Source organism: Symphodus melops (genome assembly GCF_947650265.1).
Source record: "Symphodus melops genome assembly, chromosome: 2".
NCBI classification, from domain to species: domain Eukaryota; kingdom Metazoa; phylum Chordata; class Actinopteri; order Labriformes; family Labridae; genus Symphodus; species Symphodus melops.
Window position 1 is genome coordinate 23675828 of NC_136692.1, and position 21297 is coordinate 23697124.

Genomic DNA, 21297 nt, shown 5'->3' on the forward strand with positions numbered 1-21297 from the left:
ATTACATAGCATCTGTGTTACCTTTATGGTGCTTTTCATCTGCAACAACAAATAAAAGACTACAATACAGCTAGTTAGATATTATGTATCTACAGTGCATTAGATGCTGCCATCTAGCGGTGATGCAAATGACCTACATAAACCTAATTTCCAGCAGGTTTTGAATTCATAATGAAGTTTTCCTTTTTTTTTTCCTTTTTTTTTTTTTTTTTTAATTTATGTTCCTGAATGGCACTTGATTTATAGGAGACATTTTACATATGTGACATAATTTTCAAGGTTTTTTTAGGCTAAGAGAGGGAAGAGGCCATAGCTATTGTCAGTGAATTGACATCGATTTTTTATTTTTTTTTACTGAACAGGTGTCTGCAAACGTTCACCTGTTAATTGACTTCAGCCATGAATAGACTTAGGATTTTATAGCACTTTTAGAATCTTCTGACTACTCAAAGTACTTTGAAGTACTTTACGTACTTTAAGTAACAACAACTAGTTTACTACTACTACTAGTTTAGTAAGTAACTACTGAACTAGTAGTTAGTTTGGTTTGAGTAGTATATATATATAACATGTTGAAATAAATCTTGAAATATGAAAACTGCCTGAATGGAATTGGGCAAAAAAAAAAATCATCATCATCAGACTACTTGGTAAATTAAGCCTTGGGTGACCTCTAGTCCTAGCAGATGAGTTCCATTAGACCATAGAGATACCATCCAAGACCAGAATTTTGGCCATAGTAGTGGCCATCTGTATGGTGTTCCTTGCATTCAAGCTGATGTGAAATTATTGATTGCCACTGATGCATCTGAAATGCTTGGACCTTTGGATGTATTTAATACATCGCCTTCAAGGACGCTATGATGACAGCCGTGTGGGTGGATACTCCTCAGTTTCTGTTAACAGGACCTCCATGAATAAAACCCAGAAAATGTGCTGACTAACTAGCTCAATCATGATTTCAATAGAAAGATGAGGCAAGAAGAGGACAAAAAGGATTAAACATATGATGCAGGAAACATGGAAATAATTATAGATTTAGTCAAACAACAAGAGGGATAGCAGCTTATCAAAGACATCTCCTTTATTAAAATATTAAGCATTGCTTGAAAGAAATTTATGGATTAAAGGGGAATCTTTAAATAGCATGACATATATTTTCTTAAAGTTGTCATCAATATATATCTGAACAGTAGGCAAAAACATCTGGTATTGTGGCTGATGTGCATTCCATAATCCCACCAGTCAAGATTGGCACAGGATTACAGAGGTTGTCTTTGTTTTTTTCTTTGTAAAAGTTAGAACTTGTGGAATACAGGTATTTGTTCTGCAGTTATATCACTGAATTGCATATTACTGAATTAGTGAAAGTGCTCATTGAGCACATAAATATTCCTTTTTGCATAAGATTTAATTTCCTTGTGTTCCTCCAAGCCGGTTGTAGTTCAACAAAAGTGCTCCAACATGTCATGAGCTGAATTCCAGCAAGTGATTGAATTTAATTTACTTTATTGTCCCCTTGGGGAAATTGGTTTCCCCAGCACCACTTACTGTCCAAAGAAACAAGTCCCACCAAAGAAAATGCATGTACAAAACACAGAATATAACACTTAAGTAAGGTTTTCTGTTCAGGGCCGTTATTACAGCCAGGATCAGGTTCCTCCCGAGGTGGTTTTTCTGCACCTCATTGCTCTGTACCTCCGTCCTGAAAGAAGGGGGTGAGGTGAGTGTTCAGTGGGTGTGTGATGTTTTGTTCTGTTGAGATTGCAATGCATTTGATGATGTTTTTGAGTTCTGTGAGGTTTGGTGTGGGGTGACCTACTATTCTAGCAGCTATGGTTGTGATGTGTGTGAGCTGTTTTGATAACATGTTAAAGAAGCAGGTGGATCAGTATGTTAGAATGTAGCAAATCGTGCTCTGGTATAGCTGCAGGAGAAGATGGGGGGCAACATAGAGTCCTTTCAGTTTGCTGATGGCTGACAGTCTTTGGTGGCTCTTTTTTTGGATGTCAGTGGTGTGCTGTTTAAATTTGTCACTCCAAAGTACCTAAAACTCGTTCACCGTGGATCAGTTAATGACTTGTGATTTATGGTTTATAACAAGTCATCTATGTTTCCTCACCAGTTCTGGGACATTTTGGGATTCTGGGATTTTCAGAACCAGTTAGTAAATATGGCTGAATTGACAAGGAACTTATGTTCAAAATATGTACATATGTGTAGTACTCTTGGGCTGCCTTGTTATTGTTTGAGGTACTATATACAATATGAAAGCTGTCATAATGGAATGTCTTTCTGTTATAATTCTTGCTTTTCTGATATGTTTAACTTTCATCTTTGATTATCTTTACTCGGTGCTCCTGCAGGATTTCTAACGTGATGAGTATAAAGGTAGCAACAGTCTAAACAATAGGGTAAAATGTCACTTATCTCTGCTTTGAAATGTAGTCTCAGCTCTGTAGTTTAATTCATGGCATAATTAAGATGTATTAAAGGTGCACTATAGAGTTTGGTTAGAGAAATTTAAAAGTTTGATAAACGTACAGATTCTGTGGTAAATGTTTATGAAATGTGGCCCCTGGAACACTGTTTGAAGAAAAAAATGTTAAGTGATAGGTTCTGGTGGTGTGATTGTAACAGTAAAACTAACTCTCCTGGAAGTTTTTTTTTTAATTTAAACTCTAAATGGTGTTCCAGGCAACCCTTTTGTCCTTTAAATGTATTAAGTTCAAAAGATATAGCTTAGAATTGTTTCACTTCTCCAGCTTTAACATGTCACACTAAAATAAGGGACCATGGGCTAGACTGTAAATATTAATGGAAAAGCCTGAATGATATAATCCACGTTAATGCAGGGGGCTCTGGATGCTCAATGGTGGCAGCTTCATGCAGGAAATCCTGTCTCAGCCTTTCATTCATAAGAGCTGGAGCAAAGACATTGTTTTAGGCCTTTGACAAATCACTACACTGCAGCCGCCTGTCAATCAGATCAGCCTCAGGCCTAACTATGCATAACTCTCATCCTTACTAATATCTGAACAGATGTTTTATCCAAAAAAATTACCCTCAGAAAATGCAGGAAGCACACTTGTTACACTTAAGCAGTTGTTCTAAACACCTTGCCCAGTATGTTTCAGATTCCTTCCTGTTTCAAAATACCTGATTTAAATGTTCTGCTGCAGCTGTTTAAATCCAGTTGATCAAATTAATCAGATGAGGAGCAAAGACAAAGGATCAATATTTAAAGAAAACAATTGAGACAACTGTCTTTGGGAAGAAGGAAGAGATCTTTAAGTATTAGTCTTAAGTCTCTATCTTTAAGTATTAGGGAGCAGTAGGCTATACAATGTAAAGTAGACCTAAGTGTTGGAATAGCCTATTAAACCTATGAAAAATACCTATTTTTTTAATGCTGTGTTTGTTAAATTAAACATTTGATTTTGATAAATTGCTTCTTTTTATTTCTATTTGTAAAAGGCCTACTGAAAACCATGATGTTTCAGACTAGGCAACACTTAAAGCATGTTGCTGCCTTGAGACAACAAACACATTTCTGCTTTTATGTTTGATATTTAATGAGCGACTCCCAAGCTACAACAAAGGTGAGTTACTGAGGGTTAAGACTGTGTATGAGCGGACTGTGCGTGTAGCCTCCTCTGCGTTGATCTGGTGCCGTTTCCTGACTCTGCGTGAGTTTTCACGTGACCACTTAGAGAAAGCCTGTGCGCTTCTGGGGCAGCGGCATACACTGAAAGCAAAGGAAACGCTGCTGTCTGTTTAACAGTTGTTATATTTCCTAAATTAGAGTGGATTTATTTAATTTCGAGGATGTTTTCACTCGGGGAGAAAATGGAGTTTCTCATTGGAAACCCCTATTCAACGACTGTCGGCCAGAGAATCGGTAGGAATGTTTTTGAAACTAACGTTATATGCTAGATAATTTTCTTCGATGGATTAATTGTGTAACCAGGTGAAATCCACTCTAACAAGTTATTATCTTTAACCATGCCGATGTAACTCATGTAAGTGACACGTTTAGTTCGACCTTTTTCCCATGTTGGTAACAGTCCATTAACTGAATTTAATTTAAGAGATGTCTTGAAAATGAGCGAAGTTACAGAGGCGGGTTTTAAGCCCTCAGTCTGCCGTAGGATTGGTTAATGTAAGTTAAGCGACAAGTGATTTGGCGAATTATTAAGCAACTGGAGGATTCCACTCACTTCCTTAATCACTGTTGTGTTTTTTTCTTCCTCAACATACAATTTCACACCTTATGCATTGCTAGCTTTCTGAACCTCATCAACCATATCCTCAGACAACTTTTTAGGCTCAATAGATATCTCTCACAGAGTCAGGTTTCTTTTAAACCGCTAAATATTCAACACATCAATGAAAAGGTTTGAGGCCAGAGCTGCTGTGCTGTGAGTCAGTCATGATTATTGAGAATAATGTTGTCCACCCATCTTAAGCCTTCCTTCCCTTTATCTCATCCACTGACTTTCTCACACATTAATGCTCGAGAGGCTTCAGCTACTTCTGAGAACAGAAGCAGCTGACAGTCACATGAAGTGAGGGAGCTGGGGAAGAAGGGAGTGGTTGTGAGGAGGGGTAAAGAATCAAATGGGGTTGAGAAAGGCAGGGATAGGAGTTTGGAAAAGTGTGTGTGTGTGTGTGTGTGTGGGGGGGGGGGGGGGGGGGCTTGGTGGAAAGGAATGAAGGGGATTTAGAGATTTATGAGGAGCCTGTGAGGGGTTGAGAAAAAGAAAGCTGGCTTTGATTATTAAATAGCTTAAAGGTTAATACATATTTGAGCTGAACCCCATTTCCCAATTAGTGTATTACCATAAAAAGTTTGTTCACCATAACCTAGAGTAATACATTCCTCACTTGAGGTTTTTTTTTGTCTGGCTCTTTTTGATGGTTTGAAGTGAATGGGCCATTTGTTATTGAGGTGATGGCAGCTATTTCCTCCAACCAATGAGTGTCAGTAGGAGGACGGTTTTTTCGTTTCATAGATTCTGATCCATACACATCCACACAATCCTAAAGGAGTATAGGCCTGTCAGAATAATTGATCAAATGACTGTAGGTCAACTGAAATAATTAAAAGTAACTTCTTAATTTATCCATCCAGCAATCACAGCATCTTTCAGCTCACCGTTTTGGTTTTTAGCTCCCTCACCTTATGGTTCAAGCTCACAGTGAACATCAGAGTGATGCTGTCAGCCAAGCAGGGGCAACAAAAACAAAGAAGTTCTAAAAACCAGCCAACCTGATCAACACTTAACAGCAACTATATAATGCTTCAAAATAGCTAATGAAGCAGTTCTCCGAAAAGGTAAGTGGAGACTAAACAAGAGCTAAAAGGAGAAATCATATGAAATGTGTATTCACGAGAGATATGCTTCCCAAATGTAACACAATACAGTCTTTATAAATCAATCTATTAATATATAGCAGCAATTCATAAGAAATAAAGAAGACCTTACTCATTGTGACAAAGACTCTACAATGATCCACTAAGCAACATTGAGCAACAGTAACAGTAGCAAGAAAAAACGTCCTTTAAAGAGGGAAAATCTTGGGCAAAACAGACTCAAGAAGAATAATAGGGATACACAGTTATATTGAAATAAATAAATAGTGATATATGTATGTACATGTGTATGTATATTTATATTCACTGGACACTGGATGTGTAAATGTTCTGCACTAAGCTAACAATCATATTAAGTTAACTTTGCTTCATGGTCACAGAAATGCAATTTTGTTTCTTTTATGAACCATGATGGTACATACAATTTTTTGTTTACATATTTTTTTTTACCACCAGTTGTTGCTCACTAATTTACCAACAGTTATGTGTTTCAATTTAAAACAAATTCTTACGACTCATTGAATAAATATTGCCAAAGTGGGTACATTTCCTACCTAGATTCATAGAAATAACAAATTCTGCCTCCTTATGATGGCAGACAATGAAATGATTTTTGCTGGGAATTTCTCACTTTCATTAAGTTGTGTGCCTAAATTGATGTTTTTTGACTTTGAAATATATTGTTTTTTGCCTGAATTATTTCAGAAATAGAAACCTTAAATGACATGTTTTACTTTCAGTTGTCTTGTAGATTCATAATATTGAAAGTTAATTTTGTCTGTTGTTGCAATATTATCAGTAAGACTATTATTTGCTTTGTTGACAGAGCGAGCGACCAGCGGCATCTTGCAGTCAGATGACTGGGGACTCAACATGGAGATATGTGACATCATCAACGAGACAGATGAGGGGTAGAGTAGTCCCAAGAGTAAAATGTTTTTATTAGGAGCCACAAACTGTACCTATAAGATGCATTTTATTTAGCCCTACTGAATAATTATTGCTCTGTTCAGTAGTTTTGTTTAGTTTTATGCTTTGATCGTAAAGATACAAAATCAATTAATCTGCTTGTTTTTATTTTTCACAGACCAAAAGATGCAGTTAAAGCTATAAAGAAAAGAATTGTAGGAAACAAGAACTTCAGAGAGATAATGTTGTCTCTAACTGTGAGTATGTCTCTGTATGAAGCTTTTGTCCATTCCTTTTGTAGTTGAGGATTGCAGGGTGAGAGAAGACAAGAATGACCTTTGTCCCAAATGGTTTCAGCAAGTTTCTTACACAAGCAGTTAAATCAAAACATACTTATTGTACATGAAATAGTGAAAGCTTTAGAGGATAAACCTAAAATTCCAGCTACTTGATTTAGTGCGTCTTTTACGTTGCACATATTGTATATTCTTGACTGTATGACTGTCAGGTTCTTGAAGCCTGCGTGAAGAACTGTGGCCATCGCTTCCAAGTTCTGGTGACTTCACAGGACTTTGTTGAAGGAGTTTTGGTCCGTTCCATTCTGCCCAAATATAACCCCCCGACTGCCCTCCATGACCGGGTGCTCAGCCTCATACAGGTATATAAATGATGTCACATGAATAGCTTCACAATCTTGCACAACCTTTATTTCAAGGTTAAAAACTTACATAATGTCAACAATGAAACAGTTGATTATTGATTAAAATGATTGCAGATCAACTATTTCTTGATAATTTCAACACCTTTCTACTATTGGAAAACCTGCTGGTTTCTTAGGGTCTTTGCATTTATATTAAAGTTTTTCAGATTGTGTTGACATCTCATAGTCTCTAAGATTGGCTGTTTGCCTTGTTTTATGGTTACAGACATGCAAAATACTGTTAACATTTTGTCATTGTTGTTTTACTTTTAAAATATTGCCAGTTGTGTGTTACTACACACATAACAATGGTGAGACTAGATTGTTTTTTTTCCTTTTCTCATGAAATCTTTGTTTGGGTGTTCCCTAAAAGTTAATGACTGATTTTTGGCGTCATTGATTTTTGTATTTGGCCATATGTTTTACCTCCCATCCTCAGTCGTGGGCTGACGCGTTTCGCAGCTCTCCCTCTCTGGCGGGTGTGGTTTATGTATATGATGACTTGAGGAGACGAGGCCTGGAGTTTCCCATGACAGACCTGGATGCTCTGTCCCCCATCCACACTCCAAACAGGGTAAGACTGTCTACAAAGTGAAAATATCACATCATGCATACTGTACGTCCCTGACATATGTCCTTGTTGTTGACTTTGTCCTCCAGAGTATCCCAGAAAATGGGACTCCTGAGACTGCCCCAGATGCTGCTCCCACACACCAGTCAGAGCCAGAAGAACTTCCCAATGTTCCTCAGAATACTTCACCTGCCAACCATCCCAGTGAGGGACCAGTCATGCTATCTGCTGAACAGGTACCACTGCCTAAAACAGATCTTTTTACACCTCCTATTCAAACTCCACGCCCATCGTCACCCTAAGCTCTTAGAACTTACAGTTATGGAAGCTGGCAATGACAAAGGGTTTCATTTAATGCTCCTATGTAAAAGTGCATTGGTGTAGCGGTATGGTATTGGTAAATTGTGCCAAATTACCTGTTGCCTCCCTGCAGTACAAACAAAGGTGTCACTCTAATTTGGCCGATTATCGGTGAAATTGCTATAACAAATATATATTTGTTTTGGTAGCTGTAATTAAAACAAACTATTTTCCAGGAACAGAAGCTGAGGAGTGAGCTGGCACTCATAAAGGGCAATCTCACTGTGATGTCAGAAATGTTGAATGAGCTGACACCTGGCCAGGTTCAGCAAGATGATACTGAGCTGCTACAGGTTAGTGTGTTTGTTTTTGTGTGTGAGTTCATCAGTCAAAAGATATTTACTGACAACCACATTTAAGGTGCTATAAAGTCTCTCTCATGCTGAATGCATTGTACCACATGCACTCATGTCACGGAAATGCTGGAAACTAGTGACTTATAATTAAAAGACAAATTTAAGATAACAGATGAATGATCTGGTCAAACTCTGGTTCTCAAAAAGAAATCAAATGTTTTAAAGTACGTATGTGATTAGCTTTGAGAATGAATCAATCTCTGTTCCTCTGTCCAAGCAGCAGCTGTATTCGGTGTGTAAAAATATGCAGACTCGTGTGGTAGAGCTCATCCCCCAGCTGCTGGATGAAGGGTTTATTGAGGAGCTACTTGTGGTCAACGATGACCTCAACAATGCGTTCATCCGCTATGAGAGGTGTGCTGCAGTTTTGGGTTTGAGGCCACGTTGTGTAAGTTTGTTCTAACAGTATTGAACTCGTATTGCATTTCAGGTTTGACAGACTGAACAAGGCACAAATGACAAATACTCAACAAGTAAGATCCTGGCTCTTTTTTCTCGTTTGTGGTAATGTAACACAATACATCCAAATACTTAATTTCTGCTCTATGCAGATATACTCGCACAACAAGTGGCACTTTGTGTTTTGTGTTCACCCTAGCAGAGCTCTGCCACAAGCCAGAGCCTCATCGACCTCAGCCCAGAGCCTGCTTCAGTAAACGAGCCTGCAGTCATCACAGAAACCAGCCAACCAGCAGTCAGCGCCTGGGCCACCCACCAGCAATCACCCAACCAAAGTGAATACAACTTTGCTGTATTATGAAACTATTATTGTATTATGAAACTATTATTGTAATTATAATTATACTATACAAAGGTAATGAGTAAGCCCTTTGTATTGCAGAAGAGGAGGAAGAGTTTGACATGTTTGCCCAAACAAGAGGAAGCTCGCTGGCTGAGCAGAGGAAAAGGTAAATGCCTTTAACGAATGACCAAAGGACACAACAAATGTTTCATGAAAATAAAATGCTCCCATCACTTGGGGTTACATTAACTAATAATAGAGTCCTTAGGTCCAGCTGTAACTGGATCAGCACAACATATTTGCTACATATCTGTAGTATCTGACCAAATTGTATTGGGACTATAAAACTAAATAGTTTTGTTATGTAGTTAATGGAATTACAGTCCAAGGCAGAAATCTATGCCCACTAAGACTTAAATACAAAAATATATACAGTGAGCTCTTGGCTAAAGCAGATGACACTGTGATGTCACAAAAAGGTAACCAAAGAAACAAGACAGCTGCTTGTCCCTCTATACAGTACCACTGTTTGAATATCTACAGTATTCAGTTTCTGATACTGCCAGAAATAACAGTGTTATTAATATAATGTAAAATGCACATTTGGGTTACTGTAGCTTATATTTTTTTTAAATCACTGCATTGAAAACATACTGTCCACAGTGTCAGGTATGAAGACCCAGGAGCTGTAGAAGGTCTTGCTGGAGCTTTGGATACAAGGTTGCATGTCACAGGAGGGGTAAGCATACAACCATAACATTAAGATGGAACTGGATTTAATATAAGTAATTTTCTTTGGAAAAAATATGAAGTTATAGTGCTAGATATGTATGTCAAACACACTGTCAAGTTCTCTCTCCTTTGATATCTCTTTATTTTAGATATCACCAGCGAAAACCTCTTTGAAGAATGATATTGACAGATGGTTGTCTTCTGATATGGTAAGAGAAAACCCTACAAACAAGTAATTTGCTTAGATCTTTAAATTTAACCTGATATATGTACATATGCAGTATGTATATTTATATGTATATATTTTTTGTGAATCGTGTTCAAATATGTTTGGATATGCAGGCAGATCAATCTTCTGTGAGTGAGGGAGTGTCCAGTGAAGGTTAGTTCTTCCTTCTGCTGTTAAATTGCTTCCAATTTGTTTTAAAATGTTGGCTTACCTCTGATCATGGGCACATGAATCATGTCCTTTAACTGTCTGTCTTTTAGAATTTGACAAATTTCTTGAAGATCGGGCAAAGGCAGCAGACAACAACACCCAAGCAATTTGCAGTGTGTCACCCTCCTCATCCAGACCACCACCACAGTCTACCCTTCAACAGGAGAGATCACATGACCAACTTTTTTCACTTTAATTAGAGGACAAACAAGATCAACCTGCATATAATATCAATAAAGTGTACCTGGAATCATAAAAATGCTGTGGCCAGTCAGGTTTTCTCTGAAAGCATACAGCTGCCTAAAACTAAACCTGACCCTTGAGGACTGCTGCTTGATCAACTCACTGCATCAATATGTTTTTTTCTTTGATTCTGCTCTTTGTTATCTCTGTGTAAGTATAAGCAACTTCCTTTGACTGTATTTATAAAATGTCTTAGTGTAATATTGATGCAAACCAAAACTTTAATTATAAGTATTTACTGTTTATAATAATGTTGAGAATATATTTCATGTTATGCCATCATTTGTCTGTGTAGATGACAATAAATGGGGTATTGTCCTTCAAAAATGTTGCTTCCATTATAATCTGTTAAAATCATTCTACTAACTCAATCCACAAGCATCCAGGAAGGGAGTGTGCTCAGAAGCTTGTTTACAATGGCTGCAGTCCTACTCTAAGGATCTTTTGTCTCTGAGATTACCAACATAACCTCACAAATATTACCATTATTGCTGCAAAATGAGTGTAGCTACCTATGTTACAGCATAAATACATTTTCTAGATGACTGTTCAGTTATCTTTCTTTTTTTAAATTCAGCACACAAACTGTTTGAACAGGTTGACGTGTTAGTATTTGAAACATGAAACAAACTCACACTTGTTGAATTTGTCCTGCAAGTTCTCATTGAAGTTAGCCAAAACATAACCTTGAATGAAAAGTGGGAGTTCAGGTATGCTGTAGACGTTCTCAATATGTGACTGTTTGTTTGATAAGTCCCTGTAATTCCAGCATGTTATTGATTAAAAGCTCAAGGGTGTCTGGTGTGAAGCACCCAGAAGAGAACTCATCTAAACTGGTGAAAAGCAGATCGGGAGGATTTCGTTCTCATTCTTGTTTCACCATCCGAAACTAAGACCATGTCAAGACTGAACTATCTCTGGTGGATTTATGTGTCTCTCTATGGATCTGCAGTATTTTCTTCAAATATTTCAGCCCAGAATCAGCTACCAAGTGTGACTCTGGGTCAAGAGGTGAAGGACAAAGGCATGGATTTATCATCTCTTCAGCTCAGGGTCAGTTTAACATCCTACCTGCAGCCAATTCGCCCATATACCCTGATGACAAGGGCTGAAGACTACCAATACTTGCCTAAACCAAGACATCGCTGCCTGTCTCTGCTCCTGCATCTCCTGGGTTCCTCATATGACGTGTTTTGGATGTCTATAGATCAGCCATCTAAAGGCCCTGGGAGCCAGAATCTAAGTGAATCTCCAAAGTTGAGAGAGGCTGCAGCAAACCAGCATCAGAAGCTGGAGGAAGAAGCAGCAGATCTAGACCTTAGCTCTTTGTCGTCAGGTGTTGCCAAATCGGTTAGGGACTGGCTAGTACAATCAGCCACTTGTGAATTAAGCTACCGATGGGTGGATTTGGGTCCTGCTTTCTGGCCACGTTGGCTGAGGCAGACCGATTGTAAAAAATCAGATGGAGGACAAAGTTGTTCTTTTCCTGCTGGGATGGAGTGTGTGAGGGCTCAGACATTTCACATCAAGATTCTGGCTTGGCACTGCTTAGACATCAGAGGAGACGATGGGTCAAGGAGAATCAAAGCTGACAAGTCCGATGGCAGCACTGTGATAGGGACTGGTGAAGTCATGAAAAGATGTTTATGGAGGCTGGTGCCTTATCCTGTGGTCACAGCTTGTAAATGTTCATGCAAATGAATGTGCTTCACAACAGGGCCAAATACTTTCAATCTCTAGTATTGTCTTATTTTTGTATTATGCTGTCATACATGTTGTTGATTAGTAAGTGTTCTATTCACATCCTTATAGGCCTACTTCTAATCACTCAATAAGCTACTTATATTTGTAATCACTTACTAATACATTTTCTAAAAATGTTTTCTTCTGACAAATTGTTCATATATTTTCTATACTATGGTGACTTTTCAAGAGATTGATTCACTATTCTTTATTTTTGCTCCATGGAATTAGTTGCATAATCTGTTGCCTATGTAGTGATGAAGACTCACAGCTAATTATCCAATACACACTTTACAGTGATTAAATGGTGGTAAAAGATTTCATACTCATATTTCAGACAATTGCCTCTCAATATAAAGAAAATGTTGTAAAATCTTTATAACTCCATATTCCATGCAGGTTGTGTTCAGTCCATATCGGGGAAAATCGTTTAACAATGCTTCAGAGTGATTTCAGCTGTGCTTTTAACAGACATCCAACTTTTCACAAATTGGCTTCAAAGACTTAAATGTCATACATTCAACACGGAATGTTTTGTCATCAGAATTTAAAATTTCAACATCAAATAACCTACCCCAAAATATTGAATTTGTGCTATTTTAAGAACACCAACAGGGATTTTTTGATCAACTAATTTGGATACTAATACAGATGTGCCAGTCATAACCTACTGACTCAAAGAGCTATATATCAAGTATCTGAATAGTTTTGCTGAAAATGGGCTGCTCTATTAAATTATTCATTAATGCCTTCTGTGTTTACAATAGGGTTCTGCACTATGTTGCTTTCAAATATTACCAGTGAGGCAAATAACTCAAAGATAAAATGATGAAGGTTAATATTGTTAGAAATGAAAAACTCAAACTTAGTATTTTGGAGGCCGTCTTACATTGAAAGCAACCTAGAAAAGGGTATTGTTAATACTACTAGCATTTTGGTTAAACTAAGATTACGTCTACTTAATAATTTTTGTTCACACAGTGATAGACATAACAAAAAAAATATTGTGTTGACCTTCTGTTTTTAAAAAAACTTGAAAACTTTCCTTAGACAATAACCTGTATCTAAACATTTTCTAAAACAAATGAAATACTCAACTTGTACAGTTGTTTATTTGTAAACCATTATGGCACCACATCTTAAAAATTTGGACATATATGAAACATAATTCCCACATCCTTAATGAAATTAGCCTGTGTTTACCTCCAGTCAATCACACGCACACCATTTTCACAGACCTTAAATTGTCCGAGGAGCCCGAAAGGTAGCACTGACGTCACATCCCACCTGAGTCATACGTTGACGTTACATTGTACACAGACAAAATGGCAGCTTCATTGGAAGACGAATTTGAAGATGCGCCTGATGTAGAGCCATTAGAACCAACACTGAAAAATATCATAGAGCAGAAATCTTTGAAGTGGATATTTGTGGGTGGAAAGGGTGGTGTTGGTAAAACTACATGTAGGTAAGTTGAAAGGAAAAGCTCAGTGGCCTCTCGATAATGACTCGAGCTATGCTGCTAGTTACGATAGCTTGCTAGCTGATGAGTCTGCATGGCAACCTTATGTATGCGTGATGTGTTATTTTGCTACGTAAATAACTACGACAAAGCCATGGCAGGGTTTGCACGGGGTAGATAAGTGAGTTTGATGTAGGATTTAGTTATAACATGAAAGAAATTCAGCGTTCACTTATAACCAAAAAACACGATCTGTTTTCAACATACGCTAACATGACTTAGTTTCCACAACAAGTGATTACATTGAATATACGTTTGCATGTAAACAGTGTTAAAAGCAAGAGCTTTCTAATACCTAGGATAAGATCAGAAACTTGCAGAAACTACGTCAATATCGACATAGATTAGAGTCGACAAGTGCGCGTGGGCGACTCGAGCTCGAGCTCGCTGTAACTGTCCGCCATTCAGACAATGACATGTTTCACGTCATTAAATAAAAGTTGGCATTTATAGGCGTCTACTTTGCGCTTTTCCTTTGTAATTAAAGTAATTTAACTTTTGGCAATGCTACTTCCGTTTAAAGTTAAGGGTCATCAGGTTAAACAATTCAAGCCGAAGTCTCGCTGACCTCAGCTAGCTGAACACTAATGACACTATTAATGACTTACTCAAGTGATTTGACATTAAGTGACCACTTGTTATAACATCTGACTTCCCTGTCCTGTTTTGGAAACGTATGCAACAATGCATACATACTTTTCTATTAGCATTATACCACAAGTTAGCTGCATAATCGCACGTTAAATACGTACTACATCACCAAGTTCATTGTTGTCCCGGATTTCAAAACATTTGGAAATTAACACAGAACACTGTTTGCCCTTTGTTCAGTGCACACCCTGCTCCTACCAAGAAACTACATTTGAAACTGTGAGCGAGGATTTTCAGTACAGCGGGGAAATTTATAATCATGCAAGAATTAACGTCTCTAGGTACCGTTATTTCTCTGGTCCATGTTGCATTAAATAGGGTGATTACACAGTTTCATTCTGCAGGTCTTATTGACATGCACACTGCTTTGGCCATATGAAGCCTCAACTATCTCTTTATGTGGTAATGGTTATCAGATCTCAATGCATTTGGGTGTATTAAATGTACAGTTTGTGAGAGATTATAGGACACTGGTTAATACTATGTAAACAGGGCCTTAAACGCCCTTTTCTGTTGCATACGTCCTGCTTTACAAACCTTCTATGTGACCTTTTTGCAGCTGTAGTTTGGCTGTCCAGCTTGCAGCTGTGAGAGAGAGTGTCCTCATTATCTCCACTGATCCTGCTCATAACATCTCTGATGCTTTTGACCAGAAGTTCTCAAAGGTGCCTACCAAGGTCAAGGGCTATGACAACCTCTTTGCAATGGTAAGTTAGAGCCTACTAAAAAACCTATGAGCATGCATGCACAGAATGCATTCAATGGCAGGAAATTAAGCATGCATACAATTTGTACATATAGCTGTCACACCCTTCATTAATTGAACCAGAACATCTTCATTTTAAACAAATATGGAGAACACAAACAAAACAGCTAAATATAGTGTTATATCTAGTGCAGATCAGAAGTATTCTAAAACTAGTGTTAAAAGTGAACATAAACAGAGTTGGATATGTTTAAACAAAGCGGCTTGTTGTTGATGCTGTTGAAATTTAATAAATGACATCACTATCTCTATAGTGTCATGAGATTAACTAGTTCCCCTTCAGGCCTAAAAATAAAAGCTGCTTGAATATTGAGGCCTGGTTAAAGGGACTATATGTAACTTTGTCACATAATTAAATCGTGTTATCATCCTGTTAGTAAGAGATTGGTTAACTGATGTTAAAAATGAGACAGTCACTAACTGTCTGTGTTGCCTGTATAACGTTCTTAATTTTTTGAGCAAACCCGGTTTCAGTTTTGCGCGAAAGCTGCCGGAAGTGACGCTTTGAGGTCTTCCTCACACAGCTCTACAGAGAGAGACAGATGTACCTGACTGGATGGAGAATGAAACAAAGATGGAATCTGTTATCACAAATAAATGACCGGCAACTAGCACAACAGAGACTCCTTCCGAGACTCGACTGAATCTCAAAAAAAGAAAGAAAAAAAAAAAGGTTTTCTCTGTAGAAGCCCATCAAGCCAAACTAGAATCAGAACGACGTCAGGTGAAAATGAGTGAACACGGGAGAGCTTTTCATTCATGGAGGCAGCTACAATTGGGGATAAAAACTAAAGATGCTCGTGTAGCAGCTAGCAACAAGTTGATGGTGCAGCTGCAATGTCACTAGAAACACTGTATTTTTGATAGTTACATATAGTTCCTTTAACTAAGTTACACTTAACAATGCCCCCTGGTTTGTAATGTTTGTCGGAGTGCAGGAGATCGACCCTAGCTTGGGTGTGGCAGAGCTGCCTGATGAGTTCTTTGAAGAGGACAACATGCTTAGCATGGGGAAGAAGATGATGCAGGAGGCCATGAGCGCATTCCCTGGCATCGATGAGGCCATGAGCTATGCAGAAGTCATGAGGTAAGAAAGACAAGTGTTGCAGACACAGAGTTGAATCCTTTTACAATGACATGACTGAGCCGATGGTTACCAGTGTTGCACTTCTGTCTACCTGTCCCTCAGGTTAGTGAAAGGAATGAACTTCTCAGTTGTGGTCTTTGATACTGCTCCCACGGGTCACACACTGCGGCTGCTCAACTTTCCCACCATTGTGGAGCGCGGTCTTGGTCGCCTCATGCAGATAAAGAACCAGATCAGTCCTTTTATTTCCCAGGTGAGGCAAAGCAAGCGGATCCAGTCACTCGTTGGTTGTTGACATTTATCAATTTTAAGCAAGGTTTGATGTTTGCACCACAAATCAAGTGGTCTCCTTGGAAAAAAGGACTCTGGCCATAAAGGTCATCCATGTGTTTTGTTTTTGTTACTCTGTCCGTCTGTAGATGTGTAACATGCTCGGTTTGGGTGACATGAATGCCGACCAGTTGGCCTCTAAGCTGGAAGAGACCTTGCCAGTCATCCGCTCAGTCAGTGAGCAGTTCAAAGATCCTGTAAGTTACTCTTTTGACTGTTTATTTTATTATCAGCTGTTTAAACCTCTTTAGTTTTTTTTTTTTTTTGTATCTTTATGCACCCTGACAAAACCCCATAGAGCCCACATCTGTCATGTCACAGCCTGATATTTATGCTCCTGTTACGTCTCGCCTTGACAATGAATGTTGTGGAGGTGAATATTAAGACAAAGTGATCTCACCTCTGTTCTGCAATTGAGGTTAAAGGGATACTTCACCCATTTACATGAAGCTTTGTATCATTAGAAACGTGGTAGTAGTGTTGAATGGTCGTGAAGCCAACCGTCATTTTGCCCTGAGATGAGAAAAATATATTTTTCTTTGCCTGGAAGTTTTCTTCATGTGATGCAATATGACGCTTTTTGCATCACATGAAGAAAACTTTCAAGCAAAGAAAAACATATTTTTCTCGTCTCAGGGCAAAATGACGGTTGGCTTCACGACCATTCAACACTACTACCATGTTTCTAATGATACACAGCTTCATGTAAATGGGTGAAGTATCCCTTTTAATAACAGATGTGGTTGTGAGGGTTGAGACGGGTTCAGTGAAGCCAGCAGGGGACAACAGTGCTTTGTTTGTGGGCATATCCCAATGTGTGCATATCTCGACCTCCAACTGTTTCTTTACACGTCTTTCTTCTGAACACCCTAATGCAATAAAAGTTCACAGACTGGGACATAAATATAACGCCGTTGAAAAATAGACTTGAATGTACAAAGACATAATGACGGCTGAGCTTTGTGACTGCACTGTTGTGGAATCACTCTCTGAAAAACATTAAAGCGACTGCATGATCTGTATTTGTTTTGATTTGCATTGTCATTGTGGTAAGTAAAAATAGCATGATCAAATAGAGGAAAGAACATTGTTTCCCATTCAGGTGTGTGCAGAGAGAAGAAGCATTAAGTGTTTTCCACTTTCCATCTACTTGATATTGTTGCTATGTTTCTCTCTGGACATGCAGGACTTTCTACACTTTGCATTTATGAAGTGTGGCTGTATTGCACTTGAGCTACAGTGTTGATTCCTTTCATGCCCTCCACTTACTCAGTTCTACTACAGTAGTGAGAGAGATAGAGAATTGTTTTGTAGAGATGGGGCCAGTCGCTCTTGTATCAGTGTCGGGTCTGATATTGACATCATTTACTATCCGGTATCGTACTGAGGACACTGATCCACGCCACTGATCAAGAAATATGTTTGAGCATTTTAAACATTCTCAGCTCTCACATTCTCACTTTGAGGACACTCAAACTGTAAGAAGGGCCCACAAATTGTCTCCATGAAGATGTTCAGAGAAGATGGAACAGCTCCTTCTATATATTCAATATTATATATATATATATATATATATATATATATATATATTAATTAGAATTCTTACACTTTTTTTATTAGTTTGAAAAAACCTGAGAGTTGTTGCTGCTTCCTGTTTGTATGTGAAGCCAGCGCAATGCAATACTGGGTTATCTGCAGCTTTTTGTTGCCTTACGCATACTACCAACTAAATAACATCTGTTTTTAGTATAAAAAAGATCGGAATCAGTATCTGTATATATGTATTGGAATTGGATCATAACTAAAAAAAGTGGATTGGTGTATCTCTCATATTTTGACCGTGTGTCCACCGCACAGTTAATTTTAGTGTGTAAATATTGATTAATTGATAACTGCAACCTTTCTAAACGCATGTTCTCCAGTCAGAGCTTGAGGAAACTTGCTGTGTTAAACTGTTGGCTTCTCTGAAAAACAATGCAGCAGCCAGTAAGTCCTCCTTAAGTTTCTATTCCGTATAGGAATGGTCTGTCTTGGTTTTGACCAGAGAAGGTCGTTTTAAGACGCCCCAACATGGCCCTTTCAGATGCCCCTCTGTTTGCCAGGCAAACTGCAAACCAGTAGGTGGTGCAGCGATGGAAGCGGGCAAGCAAAGTGGTTCAGATATAACTGATACCTGACATAAAATGCTTTAGCATCTTTCTAATAAACTCCATGACCAGAAGCGTGGTAAAATTCTAATAAATATTTGAGATGCTGCTGAAAAATGAAGAGAACGCAGAAAATGACTCTAAGAAGAGGGCTCGACATGGCAAAAAAAAACCTCCTCCATTTTTTTTCTTGTAACTTTCAAATAACGGTCACACTTGACTCTCATTATTACTGTTCCTTTTGCTTTTGTTTTTCTGTTTCAGCTTTAACATAGTTAAAAACAAATGCAGTTATATCTTACTGTTTAAGACCTTGTCTCTAACTTCATGAACTTCATACATATCCATAATAGATTGCTGAGCATGTGTTCTTGAAGGATGCAAATAATAGACAAGATTAGTAGATATCCTCTTCTGTTACTGACTTATCCTGCTAGAAGGAGTGATGTCTGGTGTCATTACATTTAAAGAGACATACACCAAAACAAAGCGTTCTGAGAGAGCTGCTTTCTACAGGGTCACAAAACGCCTCTGCTGCTTGATTCATGTTATATTTGGACCAAAGCACCGCACAGATGTTTCATGTAGACCACAGGGGACTGTTTGAAAAGGTGATAAATGTCCAATTTAACTGAAGTATTTTTAAACTGTTTCACGTGCTCGCTTGTTTTACATCCATCAGGAACAGACCACCTTCATCTGTGTGTGTATTGCGGAGTTTCTCTCTCTGTATGAAACGGAGCGCCTGATCCAGGAGCTGGCTAAGTGTCGCATTGATACACACAACATCATCGTGAACCAACTTGTTTTTCCTGACTCTGAGAGGCCGTGTAAAATGTGTGAAGCCCGCCATAAAATTCAGTCCAAGTATCTAGACCAAGTAAGTCATGAGTCCGTGATCTTGTTCTGTATTGTTCTATTTCAGCTGCGATGTTTTCATCTAAAGTCCCATGTCTTTGTCATTATGTATTGTCTGACCTCTCTATACAGATGGAAGACCTTTATGAAGATTTCCACATAGTCAAGTTACCTCTGCTGCCCCATGAAGTGCGAGGTGCTGACAAGGTCAACACTTTCTCAAAACAACTTCTGGAACCCTACAAACCCCCAACTAAATGATCTTCCTCCATGCAGGATCACCCCTACAGACCACACCAATACTATAATATTCACCTCTTCTGAGCTCCCCCAACCAGCCTCAAACCCTGCAGTACCAAACTCAAGTTTATCCACTCAGTCCTCAGCCTATCATCCAAAGCAGAGCACTGCTACAGCAAGAGATGCGTCGTCCTTAAAGGGGAGCTGATGAAATCAACATTAACATAACCTGTTATGTAAGAGAGAGGAGATGGTACAAATTGCTTCTTTGCTGTGTTTACCTTCTTTGTCATTCATATCCTATGTGGCCGCTGTACAATTCCTTAACAAGCATCAAAGCATTTAACTTTTTCTCGACATATCCTCCTCTTCTGTTGTCCTGCGCAGTGTTTAGCCTGAGTTGTGAAAGCAAAATGTTAACAGTGGAGGTGCTTTGAATTTCAGGATTAAACCGATTTCAGATGTTGATGTACGTAAAATGACTTGTTTATCCAGTGTGGTGGTCTTTTCTCTAGTTTTATTTTTGACTACAATTTAAAAAAAGGTTTCTTAAATATTCTGTTGCATCGCTCATCAGAAGTTCACATGGTTCTTATTTAAGATGTAGTTAGTGATGGCTTACATGAGTTTACTTAAGAAAAGGGCCAAAAACAACAAATGATTGTCCCAAGACATTGTGTCCAAACCATGACCATCCATATAGTGCAATAAAGAAAACCAGAGCAGTCTCAATTGTGTTTTTACCGTCTGTCAAAACCAGTTGACAAAAACTAACCTTTTATCTTAGTGTGAATGCAGTAAGCTAATGTCAGGTTATGTAAAGTTAGAATGTTAAATTCGATCTGGCATGAACTTGACAGTCTCTGTTTTAGACCACTATTGCCGCTTCTGGTAGTATGTGACTGAAAACAGCTTGAGTTTTTGAGATTTTAAAGGCAAATGTGTGACGTGAATCTTGATCCTGAGTGACTTAATTATTTCTTGCTGACGCATGAAAACCACTGTCACGTTCCTTTACTTACCATTTAACATTATCTGTCCATCCTGACATCACAATCTATATTGGGAAAACTATTTAAAACATTTATAGCCTTATGTAGTGCATTGATCTTAAAGAATATATTGAATGTTACTTGAAACGAATGATGATTTCAAGGAAAGCATCTTTTCCCAAATGATTTGGTTTGTGACCAGCTCGCCAGATGCCTCGATGTCCTCCAGCAGAAACATTACAATTTCCAGTTGATACTCAAGAAAAAGCACGTCTCCTCTCTGGTTATGATTGCTTTTGAGACTATAAAGGAAACTGTTTTAAATTAGTTTCAATTTTGTTGTATTAATTAAACAGACTTGCTTTAGATCATGGCGTTTTGTGGTCATTCCGTTCATCTATACACTGCTTATTTCAAACATCTCAATTAACTGTAGAAAATGAAGATACGTTTTTGACTGACCAGACTGCAGGTCTCTTTAGAGAGGATAAAGCCTCACTTAATTACAAACTCCAAAGTTAAGGAATATAGC

General features: G+C 38.3%; 2 protein-coding genes across 3 annotated transcripts; both read left to right on the forward strand.

The window, feature by feature from the left end:
* Nucleotides 1-3612: 3612 nt before the first annotated feature.
* LOC306820128 (target of Myb1 membrane trafficking protein) lies at nucleotides 3613-10756 on the forward strand. Of its 2 annotated transcripts, none has more exons than XM_079337837.1 (15): nucleotides 3613-3901; nucleotides 6204-6288; nucleotides 6465-6543; nucleotides 6795-6944; nucleotides 7426-7560; nucleotides 7647-7793; nucleotides 8094-8210; nucleotides 8494-8627; nucleotides 8704-8746; nucleotides 8872-9007; nucleotides 9115-9181; nucleotides 9679-9754; nucleotides 9897-9956; nucleotides 10090-10129; nucleotides 10237-10756. In XM_079337837.1, exons 1-15 carry the CDS (start codon nucleotides 3829-3831, stop codon nucleotides 10380-10382), a joined length of 1488 nt encoding a protein of 495 aa, XP_079193963.1. In that variant the 5' UTR covers nucleotides 3613-3828; the 3' UTR covers nucleotides 10383-10756. The 2 variants fall into 2 exon arrangements, with proteins under 2 accessions (XP_079193963.1, XP_079193964.1); XM_079337838.1 differs by having other exon boundaries at nucleotides 8875-9007.
* Nucleotides 10757-13448: 2692 nt separating this feature from the next.
* get3 (guided entry of tail-anchored proteins factor 3, ATPase) lies at nucleotides 13449-21133 on the forward strand. The gene is made up of 7 exons (XM_079338657.1): nucleotides 13449-13640; nucleotides 14905-15052; nucleotides 16050-16198; nucleotides 16301-16451; nucleotides 16618-16725; nucleotides 19358-19555; nucleotides 19666-21133. Exons 1-7 carry the CDS (start codon nucleotides 13498-13500, stop codon nucleotides 19792-19794), a joined length of 1026 nt encoding a protein of 341 aa, XP_079194783.1. The 5' UTR covers nucleotides 13449-13497; the 3' UTR covers nucleotides 19795-21133.
* Nucleotides 21134-21297: the final 164 nt, after the last annotated feature.